The sequence below is a fragment of the Haliotis rufescens genome, unplaced genomic scaffold (genome assembly GCF_023055435.1).
Source record: "Haliotis rufescens isolate VD_foot unplaced genomic scaffold, xgHalRufe1.0.p SCAF_99, whole genome shotgun sequence".
NCBI lineage: Eukaryota > Metazoa > Mollusca > Gastropoda > Lepetellida > Haliotidae > Haliotis > Haliotis rufescens.
In genome coordinates this window covers 716,735-738,438 of record NW_025964393.1, presented here as the reverse complement: position 1 = coordinate 738,438, position 21,704 = coordinate 716,735, and the positions used below count along the sequence as shown (strand labels likewise).

The following is a 21,704-nucleotide window of genomic DNA, read 5'->3' as shown; positions in this document are numbered from 1 at the left end:
TTCCTGGACATGCCATATTTAGTACCTTGTCCACCATCTTTCACGGAGATGCCATTTAGTACCTTGTCCTTGAACTTTCCTGGAGATGCCTTATTTAGTACCTTGACCTCAATCTTTCATGGAGATGCCATTAAGTACCTTGACCTCAATCTTTCATGGAGATGCCATTTAGTACATTGTCCTCCATCTTTCACGGAGATGGCATGAAGTGCCTTGTTCTCCATCTCAACTGGAGATGCCATTTAGTACATTGTCCTCCATCTTTCATGGAGATGCCATATTTAGTACCTTGTCCTCAATCTTTCTTGGAGATTGCATGAAGTGCCTTGTCCTCCATCTTTCATGGAGATGCCAGTAAGTACCTTGTCCCCCATCTTTCATGGATATGCCATTAACTACCTTGTCCTCCATCTTTCCTTGAGATGCCATATTTAGTACCAGTTGTGCACCATCTTTCATGGAGATGCCATTAAGTACCTTGTCCTCCATCTTTCATGGAGATGCCATTAAGTACCTTGTCCTCCATCTTTCCTGGAAATGCTATATTTAGTACATTGTCCTCCATCTTTCCTGGACCTGCCATATTTAGTATCTTGTCCACCATCTTTCATGGAGATGCCATTAAGTACCTTGTCCTCCATCTTTCCTTGAGATGCCATATTTAGTACCTTGTGCACCATCTTTCATTGAGATGCCATTAAGTACCTTGTCCTCCATCTTTCATGGACATGCCATATTTAGTACATTGTCCTCCATCTTTCCTGGAGATGCCATATTTAGTATCTTGTCCACCATCTTTCATGGAGATGCCATTTAGTACCTTGTCCTCCATCTTTCCTGGAGATGCCTTATTTAGTACCTTGTCCTCCATCTTTCATGGAGATGCCATTAAGTGCCTTGTCCTCCATCTTTCCTGGAGATGCCATTAAGTACCTTGTCCTCCATCTTTCATGGAGATGCAATATTTAGTACCTTGTCCTCTATCCTTCATGGAGATGCCATTAAGTACCTTGTCCTCCATCTTTCATGGACATGCCATATTTAGTACATTGTCCTCCATCTTTCCTGGAGATGCCATATTTAGTATCTTGTCCACCATCTTTCATGGAGATGCCATTTAGTACCTTGTCCTCCATCTTTCCTGGAGATGCCTTATTTAGTACCTTGTCCTCCATCTTTCATGGAGATGCCATTAAGTGCCTTGTCCTCCATCTTTCCTGGAGATGCCATTAAGTACCTTGTCCTCCATCTTTCATGGAGATGCAATATTTAGTACCTTGTCTTCTATCCTTCATGGAGATGGCATGAAGTACCTTGTCCATCATCTTTTCTATAGATGCCACTAAGTACCTTGTCCTTCATCTTTCCTGGAGATGCCATTTAGTACCTTGTCCTCCATCTTTCATGGAGATGCCATTAAGTACCTTGTCCTCCATCCTTTATGGAGATGCAATTTAGTACCCTGTCCTCCATCCTTCATGGAGATGCCATTTAGTACCTTGTCCACCATCTTTCCTGGAGATTCCATTAAGTACCTTGTCCATCATCTTTCATTGAGATGCCATTAGGTACCCTGTCCTCAATCTTTCCTGGAGATGGCATGAAGTGCCTTGTCCTCCATCTTTCATGGAGATGGCATTTAGTACCTTGTCCTCACTTTCCTGGTGATGCCATTAAGTACCTTGACCTCAATCTTTCATGGAGTTGCCATTAAGTACCTTGACCTCAATCTGTCATGGAGATGCCATTTAGTACCTTGACCTCCATCCTTCATTGAGATGCCATTTAGTACCTTGTCCTCCTTCCTTCATGGAGATGCCATTTAGTACCTTGTCCTCCTTCCTTCATGGAGATGCCATTAAGTACCTTGTCCTCAATCTGTCATGGAGATGCCATTTAGTACCTTGTCCTCCTTCCTTCATGGAGATGCCATTTAGTACCTTGTCCTCCATCCTTCATGGAGATGCCATTTAGTATCTTGTCCTCCATCCTTCATGGAGATGCCATTTAGTACCTTGTCCTCCTTCCTTCATGGAGATGCCATTTAGTACCTTGTCCTCCTTCCTTCATGGAGATGCCATTAAGTACCTTGTCCTCAATCTGTCATGGAGATGCCATTTAGTACCTTGTCCTCCTTCCTTCATGGAGATGCCATTTAGTACCTTGTCCTCCATCCTTCATGGAGATGCCATTTAGTATCTTGTCCTCCATCCTTCATGGAGATGCCATTTAGTACCTTGTCCTCCTTCCTTCATGGAGATGCCATTTAGTACCTTGTCCTCCTTCCTTCATGGAGATGCCATTTAGTATCTTGTCCTCCATCCTTCATGGAGATGCCATTTAGTACCTTGTCCTCCTTCCTTCATGGAGATGCCATTTAGTACCTTGTCCTCCTTCCTTCATGGAGATGCCATTTAGTACCTTGTCCTCCTTCCTTCATGGAGATGCCATTTAGTACCTTGTCCTCCTTCCTTCATGGAGATGCCATTTAGTATCTTGTCCTCCATCCTTCATGGAGATGCCAACAGATGTGTTGAATATTGTACATTGTCTGTTTACAGGGGGAACCTGGACCAGCCTTACACGCGGACCCCGGGACTGAACTCATGGCAGAAGTCATGAAGGACGTCATCCCACCAGGTACACAGCAAATCCCTTTAACAGTTTAGGTTGAACCAAGCATAGGGCAACCCTTATGTAAACTGGCTGTATGGCTGTTGTATAGGTCGATCTAACGTAGGTCCCCTTAAACTGTTATAGTGTTGGCTGTGCATAGGTCGATCCAGCATAGGGCCCCTTGATGTTAACTGATATGGTGCTGGCTGTTGCATATGTCAGTCTGACAGAGGGTGTCTTTATGTTAACTGATATATGGCTAATGTATGGGTCAGGCTAACATAGGGCCCCTTGATGTTAACTGATATGGTGCTGGCTGTTGCATATGTCAGTCTGACAGAGGGTGTCTTTATGTTAACTGATATATGGCTAATGTATGGGTCAGGCTAACATAGGGCCCCTTGATGTTAACTGACATATTTCTCTTATAAACTGTTTGTTTTTATGTCTCTGTTTAGAATATTTCAAATTCATTGGTTAATGTATATCACATGACAAAATAGTAAGTTTCAATGCTGACCTAACAATAGAAAACTGACCCAAAAGTGATTGGAAATCATAAATCATGTGACAGGAATTGACCTGTCATCTTATCAATATTGACTTTGTCTGCTAGAAAACAACATGACGACTGCAACCTTGGTCCGGTCAGACCACCTCAGGGATCAGGTCAGACTGCCTCAGGGGCCCGGTCAGACCACCTCAGGGGTCAGGTCAGATCGCCTCAGGGGTCAGGTCAGACCGCCTCTGGGGTCAGGTCCAAGGATCCTTCTTTACACACGATGACCTTGCCAGAAGTATACTGTAGTGAAGATATCGATCCCTGTCTATTAATCTTGTGAAGATTCACTCATTTTGTGCAGATAGTAATGTCGATGTTTGATGTCTCAGGAACGACAGCAGATGGCTCCCAGTCTGCTGCAGGCTCCCTGCTGCCCATCGTCCAGAGCCAGCGGGAGCGGTACCGGCTCCGGGCCCAGGAGCTGGAAGCAGTGAGTTGACCAGCCACCTATGTGTGTCATTCTTGTTGGATGGTTCAGCACAATACACAATACACAGAAGTATTGACCACTCCATGGCAGTCATGGATCATGGCTCCATCAGACACAGTGTATCACGTCATGTATACATCTTGCTTGTTCAAAGTCCTTTGGACCATAAAAGAATGTCTGTTATCTTTAGTTCAGGTCCACCTTGGTATTTCTTATGCAAACTAAAAATTATTTCACTCGGGACATAAACTTGATATGAAATTGAAGCTTCCGTAATATCCTATTAATATTAATCTCTAGTTATCATAGCCCGTCATCCGGGAGATATTGCCGTGAGGGTTTCCATGACAAGTGCCCTCAAGATAACCTTGAGAGTTGCCCTGGATGTTGCCATGAGAGTTGCCCTGGACGTTGCCTTAAGGTTGCCTTTATCCTGCTCTCTGTCCACAGCAAACCCTGAGCCAGCAGCAGCAGGTCAGTCTGCTCCAGAACGAGATTGACAAACTGCGGTCAGACAATGTCAAGCTGTACGAGAAGATCCGCTTCCTGCAGAGCTATCCAACCAGTGTGAGCAGCATTATTACTATTACGGATGTCTGTCTAGTTTTGGGGACACGGGTGACCCAGTCGTCTAAGGCGCCATGATTTGCTGTGCAGAGTTGTGTCCAGAAACCGATGATTGTGGGTTCGAATCCCGGTTCGCCCCGATTATGTTTCAAGGTTTGTCAGCACCATACCCATGCTTGCAGGTTTCACCGAAGTGGTAAACATCTGAGACCTGCATCACTTCGGGCTTTCCTCCCACATTAAGCTGACATGCCGTGATATAACTGGAATACTGTTAAAAGGAATATGAATAATATTCTATGTTGCACCTAACTGTTTTGGGAAAATTATGGATCAGAAAGTCTTCCATATCCCCGCTTCCCTATTTAAAGTTGGGTGGTATAAAGTGGAAGCTGATCTTGTAGTTGATTACTGTTTTGTATCTACAGTCAACATCTGAGCGAGATGACACAACAGAGAATAGGTACTCCCTGCAGTACGAAAACAGGCTGGACCCCTTCTCCACATTCAGCAAGAAAGTGAGTAGCCCCACAATGTAGACTGGACCCCTTCTCCATATTCAGCAAGAAAGTGAGTAGCCCCACAATGTAGACTTGACCCCTTCTTCATATTCAGCAAGAAAGTGAGTAGCCCCACAATGTAGACTTGACCCCTTCTCCACATTCATCAAGAAAGTGAGTAGCCCCACAATGTAGACTTGACCCCTTCTCCAAATTCATCAAGAAAGTGAGTAGCCCCACAATGTAGACTTGACCCCTTCTCCACCTTCATCAAGAAAGTGAGTAGCCCCACAATGTAGACTTGACCCCTTCTTCATATTCAGCAAGAAAGTGAGTAGCCCCACAATGTAGACTTGACCCCTTCTCCACCTTCATCAAGAAAGTGAGTAGCCCCACAATGTAGACTTGACCCCTTCTTCATATTCAGCAAGAAAGTGAGTAGCCCCACAATGTAGACTTGACCCCTTCTCCACCTTCATCAAGAAAGTGAGTAGCCCCACAATGTAGACTTGACCCCTTCTCCACCTTCAGCAAGAAAGTGAGTAGCCCCACAATGTAGACTTGACCCCTTCTCCATATTCAGCAAGAAAGTGAGTAGCCCCACAATGTAGACTGGACCCCTTCTCCACCTTCATCAAGAAAGTGAGTAGCCCACAATGTAGACTGGACCCCTTCTCCATATTCAGCAAGAAAGTGAGTAGCCCACAATGTAGACTGGACCCCTTCTCCATATTCAGCAAGAAAGTGAGTAGCCCCACAATGTAGACTGGACCCCTTCTCCATATTCAGCAAGAAAGTGAGTAGCCTCACAATGTAGATTGGACCCCTTCTCCATATTCAGCAAGAAAGTGAGTAGCCCACAATGTAGACTGGACCCCTTCTCCATATTCAGCAAGAAAGTGAGTAGCCCCACACTGTAGACTGGACCCCTTCTCCATATTCAGCAAGAAAGTGAGTAGCCCACAATGTAGACTGGACCCCTTCTCCATATTCAGCAAGAAAGTGAGTAGCCCCACAATGTAGACTGGACCCCTTCTCCATATTCAGCAAGAAAGTGAGTAGCCCACAATGTAGACTGGACCCCTTCTCCATATTCAGCAAGAAAGTGAGTAGCCCCACAATGTAGACTGGACCCCTTCTCCATATTCAGCAAGAAAGTGAGTAGCCTCACAATGTAGATTGGACCCCTTCTCCATATTCAGCAAGAAAGTGAGTAGCCCACAATGTAGACTGGACCCCTTCTCCATATTCAGCAAGAAAGTGAGTAGCCCCACACTGTAGACTGGACCCCTTCTCCATATTCAGCAAGAAAGTGAGTAGCCCACAATGTAGACTGGACCCCTTCTCCATATTCAGCAAGAAAGTGAGTAGCCCCACAATGTAGACTGGACCCCTTCTCCATATTCAGCAAGAAAGTGAGTAGCCCACAATGTAGACTGGACCCCTTCTCCATATTCAGCAAGAAAGTGAGTAGCCCCACAATGTAGACTGGACCCCTTCTCCATATTCAGCAAGAAAGTGAGTAGCCCCACAATGTAGACTGGACCCCTTCTCCATATTCAGCAAGAAAGTGAGTAGCCCCACAATGTAGATTGGACCCCTTCTCCATATTCAGCAAGAAAGTGAGTAGCCCACAATGTAGACTTGACCCCTTCTCCATATTCAGCAAGAAAGTGAGTAGCCCCACAATGTAGACTTGACCCCTTCTCCATATTCAGCAAGAAAGTGAGTAGCCCACAATGTAGACTGGACCCCTTCTCCATATTCAGCAAGAAAGTGAGTAGCCCCACAATGTAGACTGGACCCCTTCTCCATATTCAGCAAGAAAGTGAGTAGCCCACAATGTAGACTGGACCCCTTCACCACCTTCAGCAAGAAAGTGAGATGCCACAATGTACAGACTAGATCTGTTCTCCATCTTCAGAAAGAAGTGAGCCAATAAAGTGAATTCTGTTATGTTTTTCAGGAACGACAAAGACGCTACATGAATCTCAAGCCATACGACAAGATCACACTCAGCATGGTGGGTATTCCATCATCATTCATACAACTATTGATATGCTTTTTAGAAATTCCTGCCACATTTTAACAACACAAAATGCCCTGGAGAAAATATTTTCACTGCTGCATCCTCTGAAAGGTGAAGCTGAAAAATTATTAAAAAAACAGTTTCCAGTAATTTTGGGGAAAACATCCTGGCCTCCGCCTCCATATCAAATGTTGTTCCATTACCATGGCCAGGCACTTCTTCCTTGGTAAACAATATATATATCCCTGGGGCATATCTGAGCCATGTCTCATGAAATGATTGTTAAAAAAATGAGAATTTATTCACGCAGTTGGCCTCAACTGGTCATACACTAGGGTGAGGAACACATTTTCTCTCATGTCAAAGGTGAAGGTGAACATTTACATGACCTGTCACATGATAAATTCATTTCAAAGTTCAAGGTCAAACAATGTTTGTTAAGTATTGTTTAAACTTCAACTTGGATATTGTACTTTGTTAGTCAACACATCTGTATAGATTATGCTCCCCTAATTACATTTCTAGGTTTGTCAGCACCATAACTGGTCCTTTTTCACCTAAGTGGTAAACATCTGAGACCTGCATCACTTCAAGCTTTCTCCACACTTAGCTGACACGCCGTGATATAACTGGAATACTGTTCACAGCAGCGTTAACCTCATCACTCACTAGATGCAGATCCTTGCAGATCAGCATTTAAGCAGATTTTTATATAAATGCATGTCTTCAAAAGCTAAATCTATGCTACATTGTTTGCAGGGACGCTTCATCATGGGGAACAAAGTGGCACGCACCTTCGCGTTCTTCTACACCCTGATGCTGCATTGCCTCGTCTTCCTGGTACGTTTGTCTCTTCTTCCTTACAACACTCTAATCCTGTAAGTCACTCGAATACCTTCTTCTAGGGACACCTCAATACTGTCACCCATCCTATCACTCCATTACAGTCTCTCATCCTGCCACTCCTATACTGTATTTCCCATCTTGTCACTCCAATACAGTATTTCCCATCTTGTCACTCCAATACAGCATTTCCAATGTTGTCACTCCAATACTGTATTACCCATCCTGCCACTCCTATACTGTATTTCCCAAGGTGTCACTCCAATACTGTATTTCCAATCTTGTTACTACAATACTGTATTGTCAATCCTGCCACTCCAATACTGTATTACCCATCCTGTCACTCCAATACTGTATTACCCATCCTGCCACTCCTATACTGTATTTCCCATCCTGCCACTCCAATACTGTATTTCCAATCTTGTTACAACAATACTGTATTTCCCATCTTGCCACTCCTATACTGTATCTCCCATCCTGCCACTCCTATACTGTATTTCCGAAGGTGTCACTCCAATACTGTATTACCCATCCTGTCACTCCAATACTGTATTTCCCATCCTGCCACACCAATACTGTATTACCCATCCTGTCACTCCAATACTGTATTACCCATCCTGTCACTCCAATACTGTATTTCCCATCTTGTCACTCAAATACTGTATTTCCCATCTTGTCACTCAAATACAGTATTTCCCATGTTGTCATTCCAATACTGTATTACCCATCCTGCCACTCCTATACTGTATCTCCCATCTTGCCACTCCAACACTGTATCTCCCATCTTGCCACTCCTATACTGTATCTCCCATCCTGCCACTCGAATACTGTATCTCCCATCCTGCCACTCCTATACTGTATCTCCCATCTTGCCACTCAAATACTGTATTTCCCATCTTGTCACTTAAATACTGTATTTCCCATCTTGTCACTCCAATACAGTATTTCCCATCCTGTCAGTCCAATACTGTATTTCCCATCCTGCCACTCCAATACTGTATTACCCATCCTGCGACTCCTATACTGTATCTCCCATCTTGCCGCTCCAATACTGTATTACCCATCCTGCCACTCCTATACTGTATCTCCCATCCTGCCACTCCTATACTGTATCTCCCATCCTGCCACTCCAATACTGTATCTCCCATCCTGCCACTCCTATACTGTATCTCCCATCCTGCCACTCCTATACTGTATCTCCCATCCTGCCACTCCTATACTGTATCTCCCATCCTGCCACTCCTATACCGTATCTCCCATCCTGCCACTCCTATACTGTATCTCCCATCCTGCCACTCCTATACTGTATCTCCCATCTTGCCACTCCTATACTGTATCTCCCATCCTGCCACTCCTATACTGTATCTCCCATCTTGCCACTCCTATACTGTATCTCCCATCTTGCCACTCCTATACTGTATCTCCCATCCTGCCACTCCTATACTGTATCTCCCATCCTGCCACTCCTATACTGTATCTCCCATCCTGCCGCTCCTATACTGTATCTCCCATCCTGCCACTCCTATACCGTATCTCCCATCCTGCCACTCCTATACTGTATCTCCCATCTTGCCACTCCTATACTGTATCTCCCATCCTGCCACTCCTATACTGTATCTCCCATCCTGCCACTCCTATGCTGTATCTCCCATCCTGCCACTCCTATACTGTATCTCCCATCCTGTCACTCCTATACTGTATCTCCCATCCTGCCACTCCTATACTGTATCTCCCATCCTGCCACTCCTATACTGTATCTCCCATCCTGCCACTCCTATACTGTATCTCCCATCCTGCCACTCCTATACTGTATCTCCCATCTTGCCACTCCTATACTGTATCTCCCATCCTGCCACTCCTATACTGTATTTCCCAAGGTGTCACTCCAATACTGTATTTCCCATCTTGTTACTACAATACTGTATTACCCATCCTGCCACTCCTATACTGTATTACCCATCCTGTCACTCCAATACTGTATTACCCATCCTGCCACTCCTATACTGTATTTCCCATCCTGCCACTCCTATACTGTATCTCCCATCCTGCCACTCCTATACTGTATCTCCCATCCTGCCACTCCTATACTGTATTTCCCATCCTGCCACTCCTATACTGTATCTCCCATCCTGCCACTCCTATACCGTATCTCCCATCTTGCCACTCCTATACTGTATCTCCCATCTTGCCACTCCTATACTGTATCTCCCATCCATCTATGCGAGACCTTGAGAGCATCTCTCATCATGTGTTGCAGGCGCTGTACAAGGTGGCCCACACCGAGTCCTGCAAGCGTGACCTGGCCGTGGACTGTCATGACAAGTAGGTCCCCCAGCTTCATTCTCTGTGTCCACATAGCCATTACCATCAATGTAACCTCAGTTATCAGGACCTAGCATTTATGATAAGTTGGTTCACAGAGGCACCCCTTCTCCACCGCTGTTAATCAGGTCAAACAGTTTTATTTAAGTGTACAAGCAAGTAGAAATTACTGGAAGCATTTCAGAATTTATACAATGGTGTTGTTGTTTGTTCTATAACGACGCTCTCTGCAATATTCCAGCGATATGAAGGCGGGCTGTAAATAATTAAGTCTGGAACAGACAATCCAGTGATTGAGATCATGAGCATCGATCCACGCAATTGGGATACGACGACAAGCACGGTGTTACAATTCTCTCGTTGTATGCAACTGTATAGTGTCAAATCTAGCTCACTGTATAACAAAGCTTTGTCCTATGTGTGTTTGTTTGTTTGTCTGTTGTAACACGCATTCAGCAATATTCCAGCTATATGACAGCGGTTTCCAAATAATCAGGTTGGACCAGACAATCTATTGATTAACATCATGAGCATCGAACCACACAATTGGGATACGAAGACATGCATCAACCAAGTCAGTGAGCCTGATCACCTGATCCCGTTAGTCGCCTCTTATGACAAGCGTTGGTTACTGAAGATCAATTCTAACCCGGAACTTCACGCGTAGCCCAATTCGGTTGCATCTTGAAACAGTTGTATACAACTTGTATAGTCATATCCAGCTCAGTGTATAACAACCCTTTTTCTTACATGTGTATCAGACTGTGTGTTTGTGTGTTAGATAAGTTGCAAGGATGATTCCTGTAGATGTTTTGACCATGTGGTTCCTGTATGTTTAGTTGTGTTTTCTATCCATCAGGTTTGCGGAGCACATGCTGAAGGTTCATGGTGACAAGGAATTTCATGTTGGCCACAACCACTAAATGGAGTAACCATGGCAACGTAGAGTAGACAGCAACAGACTGCTTCATCAGAGACAGCCAAAGACAATTAGGGGTTGAAGCATTTTCAAATGTCCAGACTCAGTGTTAAAGCTCCTCATCTGGCTGCAGAGGCTGCCCGACATCCTGGCATTTGTCAGTGAATCATCACCTTCTGGTTGTCCAAAGGGGGCACGGGTAGCCCAGTCGTCTAAGGCGCCGCGATTCGCTGTGCAGAGTTGCGTCCCTTGGGCACGCCAGAAACCTATGATTGTGGGTTCAAATCCCGGTTCGCCCCGATTATGTTTCTAGGTTTGTCAGCACCATACCCGTGCTCGTGGGTTTCACCGAAGTGGTAAACGTCTGAGACCTGCATCACTTCGGGCTTTCTTTCCACATTAAGCTGACACGCCGCAATATAACTGGAATACTGTTAAAAGTGGCGTTTAACCCAACTCACTCACTCACTCACTGTCTGTCCAAAACCTGGTTGAAAAAATGTCTACCTAGATTCTACAATTCTACATATTTTGTAATTTATACCACTCAAAAAAAGTTGAACACCCAAACGTTTTCATTTGACTGTAGTTTATCCGTCATAGCTAGTGGCACAGTCATTCAACTTGTTTTAAGTTGTATATTTATAAAGGCAGGAGGTAGAGGACTCCATGTACACTGACTCTGGACATTTGTATCTTCAACCCCTAAATAACAAGTAGAATGTAGACAAGTTCAAGATACCCAAATCTTGGGTATCCTATCAATCAGTTCTCTGACCAAAGGTCAGTGTGAGCTTGTCAGGCCGTCATGTCTGTTGTTGAACTTTTCTGTTTTCTGTTCACGTAATACATGACCTCTGAATGCAAGAAATCTGAAATCTGTGTGATACACAAGGTAATAGATAATACAGGTAATAATCTGTAATACATGATAATGGTGTCTCTCAAGGAATGGATACTTGTTTTATTAAGAAATGACTTCAATATTTTTGTGTTTACTGCAATATAAACATAAAATCAAGTGTAAACACCAGTTTTTATGTTTACTCCACAGAAGAAAAACACATTGAAGTCAATTTTTAAAAAGAAACACATCAACCACAACAACTTCACAGACTGCTTATTTAATGTTCAACATACAAAAAGCTGTAGGCAAAAATATGAAATCATGGAAACATAAATACCAAAACAATTGACTTTGTTAGCCAATTACGGCATCTTGTCACGGAATCAGTGTCTTTGTTAGCCAATTACGGCATCTTGTCACGGAATCAGTGGCGATATATTTATTCAATGCAGGAATCTTTCCACCAACTTTGACTACCACGCCTCTAAACATGATAGCAGCTATTCCCAAGGGTTCGGAATTCAGTCATTAATATAAATATGTAGATTTCTTTATTTTACTTCTATTACAGTTGATAGTGAGTTATGTATTCACCCAAGTGAAGGTGAGCCACAGAGCTTCATGGCTTCCCTAGTTTATTTATAAAGATATTTTACAGGTTATTTTTGTTTTAGCTGTATAAACAAACCACTAATACTTTGAGTGGACCGTGTCAGCTTCCCTTCAGGAACTAAAAGACGTTCCCTGTATTGAAACAGAATTGTGAGTCTGGCAGAGTTAGGCTTTTTGCATTCAATCTCCGTTACATGATTAATCCCATGTGGATGGACATGTCTTGCTTCTGAGTATAAAGCTGCTGCCAAGTGGGTCGTACTTGGCTGATGTGAGGAGAAGAATACTCTTTTGTACTGTATGTATCATGTATTTGATGAGTGGGACCATGGAAACTGTATCGTAGATGATGGGTGGTAGGGAGTCACACAACGATGATGGGGGTAGCGGGGTTGGAGGGATTCAGAGTAGAGCCGAGATGGTTATTGGTGTGGTCTTGTTAATCTTGCTGGTCATCGCATTGATTGTGTTCACATGCAGTCTGTGCAGAAGGGGCCATACACGATATTAGGTATTGCTTACAATCCACCAACGCCTATCTCAGTGCAAGAAGCACATCTGTGGTGTGTGGCTTACAATCAACCAACGCCTATCTCAGTGCAAGAGGCACATCTGTGGTGTGTGGCTTACAATCCACCATCGCCTATCACAGTGCAAGAGGCACATCTGTGGTGTGTGGCTTACAATCCACCATCGCCTATCTCAGTGCAAGAGGCACATCTGTGGTGCGTGGCTTACAATCCACCATCGCCTATCTCAGTGCAAGAGGCACATCTGTGGTGTGTGGCTTACAACCCACCATCGCTGAGCTCAGTGCCAGAGGCACATCTGTGGTTTGTGGCTTACAATCCACCATCGCCTATCTCAGTGCAAGAGGCACATCTGTGGTGTGTGGCTTACAACCCACCATCGCCTATCTCAGTGCAAGAGGCACATCTGTGGTGTGTGGCATACAACCCACCATTGCTGAGCTCAGTGCAAGAGGCACTTCTGTGGTGTGTGGCATACAACCCACCACCGCTGAGCTGAGCTTGCTAAAGTTGCAGTGTGATGACCAGGTGGTGACCACGAGACTTCCCTGCAGTGAAAGGGCAGTGGGCATGCTTCAGTGTGGTGACCACATGATGACATGATGACCATGTGATGACAACATGATGACCATGAGACCTCCCTGCAGTGGAACGGCAGCGGGCATGCTTCAGTGTGGTGACCACATGATGACCATGTGGCGACCATGTGGTGACAACATCATGACCATGAGACATCCCTGCAGTGGAACGGCAGTGGGCATGCTTCAGTGTGATGACCACATGATGACCATGAGATGACATGATGACCATGTGGTGACCTCGTGATGACCATGAGATGACAACGTGATGACCATGAGACCTCCCTGCAGTGGAACGGCAGTGGGCATGCTTCAGTGTGATGACCACGTGATGACCATGAGATGACATGATGACCATGAGACCTCCCTGCAGTGGGCATGCTTCAGTGTGATGACCACGTGATGACCATGAGATGACATGATGACCATGAGACCTCCCTGCAGTGGGCATGCTTCAGTGTGATGACCACGTGATGACCATGAGACCTCCCTGCAGTGGGCATGCTTCAGTGTGATGACCACGTGATGACCATGAGACCTCCCTGCAGTGAAGGGCAGCGGGCATGCTTCAGTGTGATGACCAGGGAAGGGGGTAAAAACGCCAGGTCAGGGCGAACTGTAAATGGTGGTGGCTCCTGTATCACTATATATATCTGTATTGCTTTATGACTCTTGCATGCATCATGTATTGTTTTCTGTCCGCATTGGTAAGAACATTTACCCAAGAGAATAAAGATGGCTATAAGATAAAGTTCTACACAGGAATGAGAATTAGGCATCATGTTGCAAACAGGTTTCAACTCTAAATGTCTTGTAGCATATTTTCTTGTTTCCATCAGCACTGCTGAAACATTCTCTCTTTATGTTGTTTGTCACAAATATGTACATATGTCACCACACATTTGTTGCTGGGCATGCTTCTGTAGGTCAAGGTTAAATGCACATATGATTGTTTCCATATCATACTAACCTTTATGTACATAATTGTTATAGAATTTTTATCTGAATGTGAAACTTAATTGACAATTTGGAATGTTGGAATCAAATTCATCAGAAATATTTTTCGGCCTAAATTCCCCATCTTGGATAAGCTTTCGGTTTTATTCTTTTTTATCCTGATGAAACTCCTTCAATGAAAGGGATCCAGTGACTAACTACATTTTTTATTTTAACTATTGGGGATTCATCCCACTGATGCACCATGTATTGGTATGTGGCAGATGGGTCTTACCAGCAGCCCTATTGGAACGACACCGGTCAGTGGTGGGAGAAGCACCTCACACAAGTCCTGTGGGGGACATCAGGACTCTATGTTGTGGGTGGCGAATGTGGTATAATGGGGGTAACAGAAATTCTTCTGGATGTATTTTAATATTTGGAATAAATGCTTTAATGGACAATGGTGTAATGTTCTTTGTTATCATAACCAACACCACGGAAGGAAAAAAATTTGATTTGGGTCCGGTTTTAACTCTCTGGACAGTATTTCTGTCAGATCATGGCATGGTCTTAGATGTTTATGGCTTTGGTGTAACCAACGAGAATAACGGTGCTGCCAAACCCAGAAACAATATCAGAGCAAATCTGGGATTTGAACCCACACCAAGTGTCGGAAGTCCTTGACCACCAGATCCTGACTTGGCTGACGACAAGCATGAGATACTATGGAATTCTGACAAGGTGTTGTCATGAGATGTGGTGTCTACTGTTCCATACATTACATTAGAGCCTCTCAACTGAGTTGATGGAGACTTTTGTTTTAATCATGTTATTGTGGAGAAATTTCGAAGTTGGTATTTCACACTTCATCACTTCGGTGATGGTTGACACTAGGGCTTGTAATTTACGACCCGGGTACAAGATGGGTACAAAATGTCTGATTGACAATTGTTTTACTGTGGCCTTTTTTAGACATGTATCAAATGATCAGATCATGCATACACTGAAGTTGACTGAAGCTTTATCTTTACTCAAACATATACAAGTCAAAGGAATGTGTGCATCGTCAGAAAGAAATGCGAACAGCAGCAACTTGTCGTGTAACCACTGAGCCACAGTGTGTTTTTGTCAATTAAGAATTTTTACACGTGAATAACCATGGGTCCGGATAGTCCTGTGGGTACCCGGGTCCTACTCAGACCAACCCGACACGAGGACCCGAGGATCCTAGTCCCCGAATTACCTGTCCCAGCCCTAGTATACACAAAAAAGGGTCAAGCTGTAGCCAAGACAGTTATCAAACAAAACAAAACACAACACAAACAGTACAAGTTAAGAATTTATTAAAATTGTGTATATAAATATTTTCATGTATTGAATAGCAAATGTCATATTTACTGTAGATATGTCCATCAGTAGCACTTTATGGTGACAAATCATTAGGGCTGTTCTCTTAGTGCCACAGTGGTGAGGGCACCACTGATCACCACCGCCATGACACCAACACCGCTACGGCACCACCAACGCTACGGCACCAACACCGCTACGGCACCACAACCGCTACAGCACCACCACCGCTACGGCACCAACATCGCTATGGCACCAACACTGCTATGGCACCACCACCACTTGGGCACCAGCATGGACCACCATGACAGCACCACTAGGGTACTGCGGCTGACGCTCACTGTCCCAAACACGACCACGTAGCAGCACTCCATGTCACCCGTGTGCATCAGGCGGCAAGGCAAGGATCTGACGTTGAGCTAAGGAACAAGATGTAAAGGACACAAAAACTAGACGTCAGTCTGTGATATCAGTGAACAAACACCAGTGTTGATGTTGATGTTAGTATGTTAACAGTTCTCTGTTCCACAAAGCGATCTTACCGCTGTAACTGTCATAAGTTGACGCTAAAGTAAGTGAGTGAGTATGGTTTTACACTGCTTTTAGCAATATTCCAGTAATATCACGCCGAGGAACACCAGAAATTGGCTTCACACATTGTACCCATATCGGGGCAAACCCAGGTCTTCGGCTTGAGGAGCAAACACTTTGACCACTAGGCTACCCGACAGCTTCTGCTAAAGTAAGGAACTTGTGATTGTCTTAGCTCTAGGATTGCTCTGTGGAAGATTGAGCAGGTCTCTGAAAAGAATTATAAAGGTAGACCAGCCTTTAAAACATTTGAATGCCCAGGCACTATCTACTGCTGATGTGGAGGTGAGGTCAAAAGGGACTTAATGTCGCCTTGAAGATAAATGCCCACTCAGATACCTCACCATAGTTTGGTTTAAACTTATTTTATTCACAAAAAAAGTGAATGGGATTGGATGCAAGTTCTCCAACTTTGGACACCTTCTCCCAGATATTTACAAAATTGATTTACAATTAGTACTACACATATACATGAGACCAACTCCGTGGTTTGGTGGAAAAACGTCCGCCCAGAGGGTGGAAGGTCAGGGATTCAATCCCCGTCTGCGTCATACCAAAAGATGGTACTTGTTACCCTGTCTGGTGCTCAGCATTAAGAGACTAAAACAAGGACTGGTCCACTCGGGAGTCAGTATACTGTGTCTGAGTGGGGTATTCATGTTAAACTGCGGCATGGTATCTCAGTGGGTTAGCACTATAAAATCGGCATAAGTCCGGACTAGTACAAGCAGCCACACACGCGCCTCCCCAACGCTATATAAATGCAATAATCTTGAACACAATGTTAAACCTCATTTCACCTCACCTCACCTCACCTCACCTCACCTCACTTTACTTCACCTCATTTCACCTAACCTCATTTCACCTAACCTCATTTCACCTAACCTCATTTCACCTCACCTCACCTCATTTCACCTCACCTCACCGACTATACTTGAACAGAACAGCAGTAAAGAAAAGACCAGGAAAGGTAAGTGAACAGTGAGAATAATTTACAAATATCTCTTTGTATAACATATATAAAACTGTACACAGTTTAATATTTTAACATTATGTTCTTGTGAATCCCCATTTCCATTTAATATCAACTTAAGATCAGTTGGTGTATTTTCGACTATTCTACTTACATTTCTAAGTCAAGTGTCTCTTTCTTCATTTAACATTTTGCATTCAAAGAAAATTTTTACTGCATTTTCACACTTACTACCACACAAATATTCTGCTGTGTCTAAATCATAATTTAATGTCTCAGCTTGATATTCACTATATGATGTTTTCTATATCCAATAGAAACTAACAATTTTAGTCCACCTGTCGATACATAATTATAACAAACAGAAAAACCCTTAAAATTGCAAATTTCTACTCATCCTTGTGATACCTTAACTATTGGGCAACTTGACAAGGACTATAGGACTTGTGCCAATTTCTAATGCTGACCATAGGGCATTGAGATGACTTAGATTTATAAGTGATAACATGATTAAGACATAATATACTGACTCAGGAATTGAATCACTTACCCTCTGCTCCCCGGGCAGAAACTCTATCCACTAGACCATGAGTGAGTGAGTGAGTATGGTTTTAAGCCGCTTTTAGCAATATCACGGCAGGGGGACACCAGAAATGGGCTTCAAACATTGTACCCATGTCGGGAATCGAACCCGGGTCTTCAGCGTGACGAGTGAACGCTTTAACCACCAGGCTACCCGACCGCCCCACTAGACCATGAAGGCAGTTGATAATATGGAGGAAAAACGTGGGTCTTAAATGTTTACCGCTTTCATGAAATCCCTGAGCATGGGTGTGGTGATGACACACTATCATGGCCATGGATCATAATTGGGTCAAATCTGATCATCGGATCCTAGCTCAACTAAGGGATATAACTGCAGTAAGCAAATTGCAACACCAGAGCCCACTGGTCTGTGTGTGAAAGGATACTTGGTTGTCGTGTTCCATGGTCGTGATGACTTTGAGGAGAGGATCAAACTGACGCAGAGTGCTGGCATCCCCGACTAGGATCAGTTTGTGTTTAGCTCGCGTCACGGCCACGTTCAGGCGCCGGATGTCTTGGAGCAGCTCTCCAGACTGAAAGTAACAGTATATAAATCACACGGGAGGACATAAATCTTCACCTACACCAGTGACACTGACCGAAATAACTGCCTGCCTGCCTGACCGTGGCTGGTAACTATTCTATTGGGCATGAGATTTTCCTCCACCTTCCCCGACTTTCTGGCAGATAATCCTAAGACTACTTACGTATCCAGTTTTATATTAACTCCTCAATTAACTGTTTGCATTATCAACTGAATCAAGATGTGATTTGTCTCTTATTTTTTAGATTTTTCACTATTTATAATGTCTGAATGCGGGCAGGTAAGTTTGAAGATGTGCAAGCAACATTTATGGGTCACCTGCCCGACTGCGGTGGGATTTACATTATTTCAACACAGACTAGCAATCACCACGGGACTCGCAAGAAAACTTGGCGTCTCATGTCATGAAGGTCACAGCGATTAAAGGCTGGTGACGTGTTTCCCGCTTCACTTGATTTCCAAGAATTCTTTTCATTTCATATCATTGCAGATGCTCCAAAGCCTATTCTAGATGGGGATTTCAATGTTAGATTGACATTGACACTTGAATATTGCGATGTCAGTTATATCGAAAAGCAACCTACAATTTTCATAAATGTAAAGATTTATTCGGTACGTTTTTGCTTCCCAAATGAAAATTGGATTCTGATTTTTCACGGGATGGAAGATGGATGGATGAGTTTGGTTTTAAGCCGCTTTTAGCAATATCATGGCGGGAGACACCAAAAATGGGCTTCACAGTGACACATTGTACCCATGTCGGGAATCAAACCCGGGTCTTCGGCGTGACGAGCGAACGCTTTAACCACTAGGCTACCTGACCGCGATTTTTCACTGGAAATATTCCTGCTTCATGTACAACTGCGGCATGAACTGAAACAAGCAGGACATACTCATATCCTCCGCTAATATGACATGTCTGGTTGTGTGCAAGGGAAGAAATATTGTATGGTTTTCAAGATCTGCTTCAGAAATGAGCACTACCGCTCAAAGTTGTTGGTATGGAAACTCGCAAAATAAATTTTCAAAATCACAAACTATCAAAAAGCACAAGTTCACCACTAGACCTATCTATGTGCCAAGTTTGGTTGAGATATCTCGAAACGTGATGGAAACGAAACGTGATGGATGGGCAGCACCCATCCCGATATCCCCCTTCCACGTCCACCTAGTCACCACTGAGCCCAGTATAAACCCACCTTGTTGTTCTGTGAGCTGCTGCGGACGAAGGACATGATGATGATGCTCTTGTCTCGGCCCTGGTACTGGTCGACGGTGTTGGCCTCTACTGCCACTAGGTGGCGCTGGTGAAGTAGCTGCTGCAGGAGCTTTACCTGGTGGCGGTAGGGAGCAATGACTCCAATGTCCTCCATGGACAAGCCACACTGGCAACAAAAGCAAGGAGATGAACGGGTACATGAGACGAGGACGGGGTACCTAATGGCAGACAAGCTTTGGGTACTGGGGGAGGGACAATTCTGCCCATGAATTCCCAATGGTAGACAACCACAGCGTACTTGGTCCCAATTCTGCCTAAGAATCCCAAATATTAGGAAAGCATGGGCTATTGGGTGCCGATTCTGCTAAAGAATCCACAAAGATAGAAAATCACGGGGTACTGGGTGCTGATTCTGCCCAAGAATCAAGCATAAAGCAAGCCTGGGTTGCTGAAGACAGATTCTAACCCAGACCTTCACAGGGGGTGACAAGCATGGGTTGCTGAAGACATATTCTAACCCAGACCTTCACAGGGAGAGACAAGCATGGGTTGCTAAAGACATATTCTAACCCAGACCTTTACGGGGGGAGACAAGCATGGGTTGCTGAAGACAGATTCTAACCCAGACCTTCGCAGGGGGAGACAAGTATTGGTTGCTGAAGACATATTCTAACCTAGACCTACACAGGGGGGAGACAAGCATGGGTTGTTGAAGACATATTCTAACCCAGACCTACACAGGGAGAGACAAGCATGGGTTGCTAAAGACATATTCTAACCAAGACCTTCACGGGGGGAGACAAGCATGGGTTGCTGAAGACATATTCTAACCCAGACCTTCACGGGGATACAGACGACTACTCACCTGGACCAGTGATGCCACGATGATGAGGACAAGCTCAGCCTCTACGGTGTTCTTCAACATGCCCTTACCATCGGACGACTCTGGGGCCGGCACCTGCAACAAGCCTTAACACTAGAGTACCTAGTCGTGGAATGGCACTTAGAAGAGATACACATTAGAGAGAGAATTTATGGACATGAAGTAAGTTGGTTGGTTGGTTTGTTGTTTAACGCCGCACTCAGCAATATTACAGCTATATAACAGCGGTCTATAAATAATTGAGTCTGGACCAGACAACCCATGATTAATATCATGAGCATCGATCCACGCAACTGGGATCAATGACACACATCAACCAAGTCAGCGAGCCTGACCACCCGATCCCGCATGAAGTAAGTAAGGACAAGATATATGGATGAACAACTTCTTTATTTAATTTACAATTTGGAGCGATGTTTCGGTGTAGGTTCTAACACCATTATTAAGCTAGTGTTGTACAGAGTATGGTTGACAAGTATATACAGGTAGGAGGCAGTGTCTATACAGTAGAGTAGATTAGTTGGTTGGTTGGTTTGTTGTTTAACGCCGCACTCAGCAATATTCCAGCTATACGACAGCGGTCTGTAAATAATCGAGTCTGGACCAGACAATCCAGTGATTAATATCATGAGCATCGATCCACGTAATTGGGATCGATGACATGCATCAACCAAGTCAGTAAGCCTGATCACCCGATCCCGTTAGTCGTCTCTTACGACAAGCATAGTCGCCTTTTACGGCAAGCATGGGTTGCTGAAGACCTATTCTAACCCGGATCTTCACGGGTCTAGCGTAGATTAGGATCTAGTTACACTGGAGTGAAGCCTGCTATGTACACAAAAGGGGGGATATAAGGTAAACACCTTAACAGGTGAAGCCAGTTTTATAAAAAAAAAGTGAACCTACACCGAAACATCGCTCCTCATTGTAATAAAGAAGTTGTTCAACCTCCTTACTTAGTACTCCAACGTGTAAATGCCTCCCAAAGAAGTTATTTTATTATGAGAAATACGTTTCGAAGTAAATGCTTACGCCATCATACTTCACCTGATGAAGGAGTAAGCGTATACTTCGATACGTTGTGTTCCTTATAATAAAGAAGTTGACGTACATAAATTTTCTCTTACTAGAATACCTCATTATACCCATGCCAAAAAGACCTGTGAAGATTCCGGGGTAGAATAGGTCCTCAGCAACCCATGCTTGCCGTAAAAGGTGACTATGCTTGTCGTAAAAGGCGACTAACAGGATCGGGTGGTCAGGCTCGC

General features: G+C 44.1%; 2 protein-coding genes across 2 annotated transcripts in view; one reads left to right on the top strand and one right to left on the bottom strand.

Moving 5' to 3' along the window:
- Positions 1-11,100, top strand: part of LOC124120294 (protein CASP-like) — a 136,192-nt gene extending 125,092 nt beyond the window's left edge. Inside the window, exons 13-20 of the mRNA XM_048391788.1 lie at positions 2,562-2,640; positions 3,508-3,608; positions 4,059-4,175; positions 4,604-4,693; positions 6,642-6,698; positions 7,464-7,544; positions 9,805-9,869; positions 10,729-11,100. Of these exons, the coding sequence (XP_048247745.1) occupies positions 2,562-2,640; positions 3,508-3,608; positions 4,059-4,175; positions 4,604-4,693; positions 6,642-6,698; positions 7,464-7,544; positions 9,805-9,869; positions 10,729-10,792 (654 nt within the window). The 3' untranslated portion in view covers positions 10,793-11,100. The remainder of the gene's footprint in view (positions 1-2,561; positions 2,641-3,507; positions 3,609-4,058; positions 4,176-4,603; positions 4,694-6,641; positions 6,699-7,463; positions 7,545-9,804; positions 9,870-10,728) is intronic.
- Positions 11,101-15,620: 4,520 nt separating this feature from the next.
- The window catches only part of LOC124120290 (DNA replication ATP-dependent helicase/nuclease DNA2-like), a 52,526-nt gene continuing 46,442 nt past the window's right edge, over positions 15,621-21,704 (bottom strand). Inside the window, exons 28-31 of the mRNA XM_046483084.2 lie at positions 20,419-20,511; positions 19,534-19,719; positions 18,177-18,323; positions 15,621-16,049 (exon numbers count right to left, since the gene is read on the bottom strand). Coding sequence (XP_046339040.2) covers positions 16,017-16,049; positions 18,177-18,323; positions 19,534-19,719; positions 20,419-20,511 — 459 coding nt within the window. The 3' untranslated portion in view covers positions 15,621-16,016. The remainder of the gene's footprint in view (positions 16,050-18,176; positions 18,324-19,533; positions 19,720-20,418; positions 20,512-21,704) is intronic.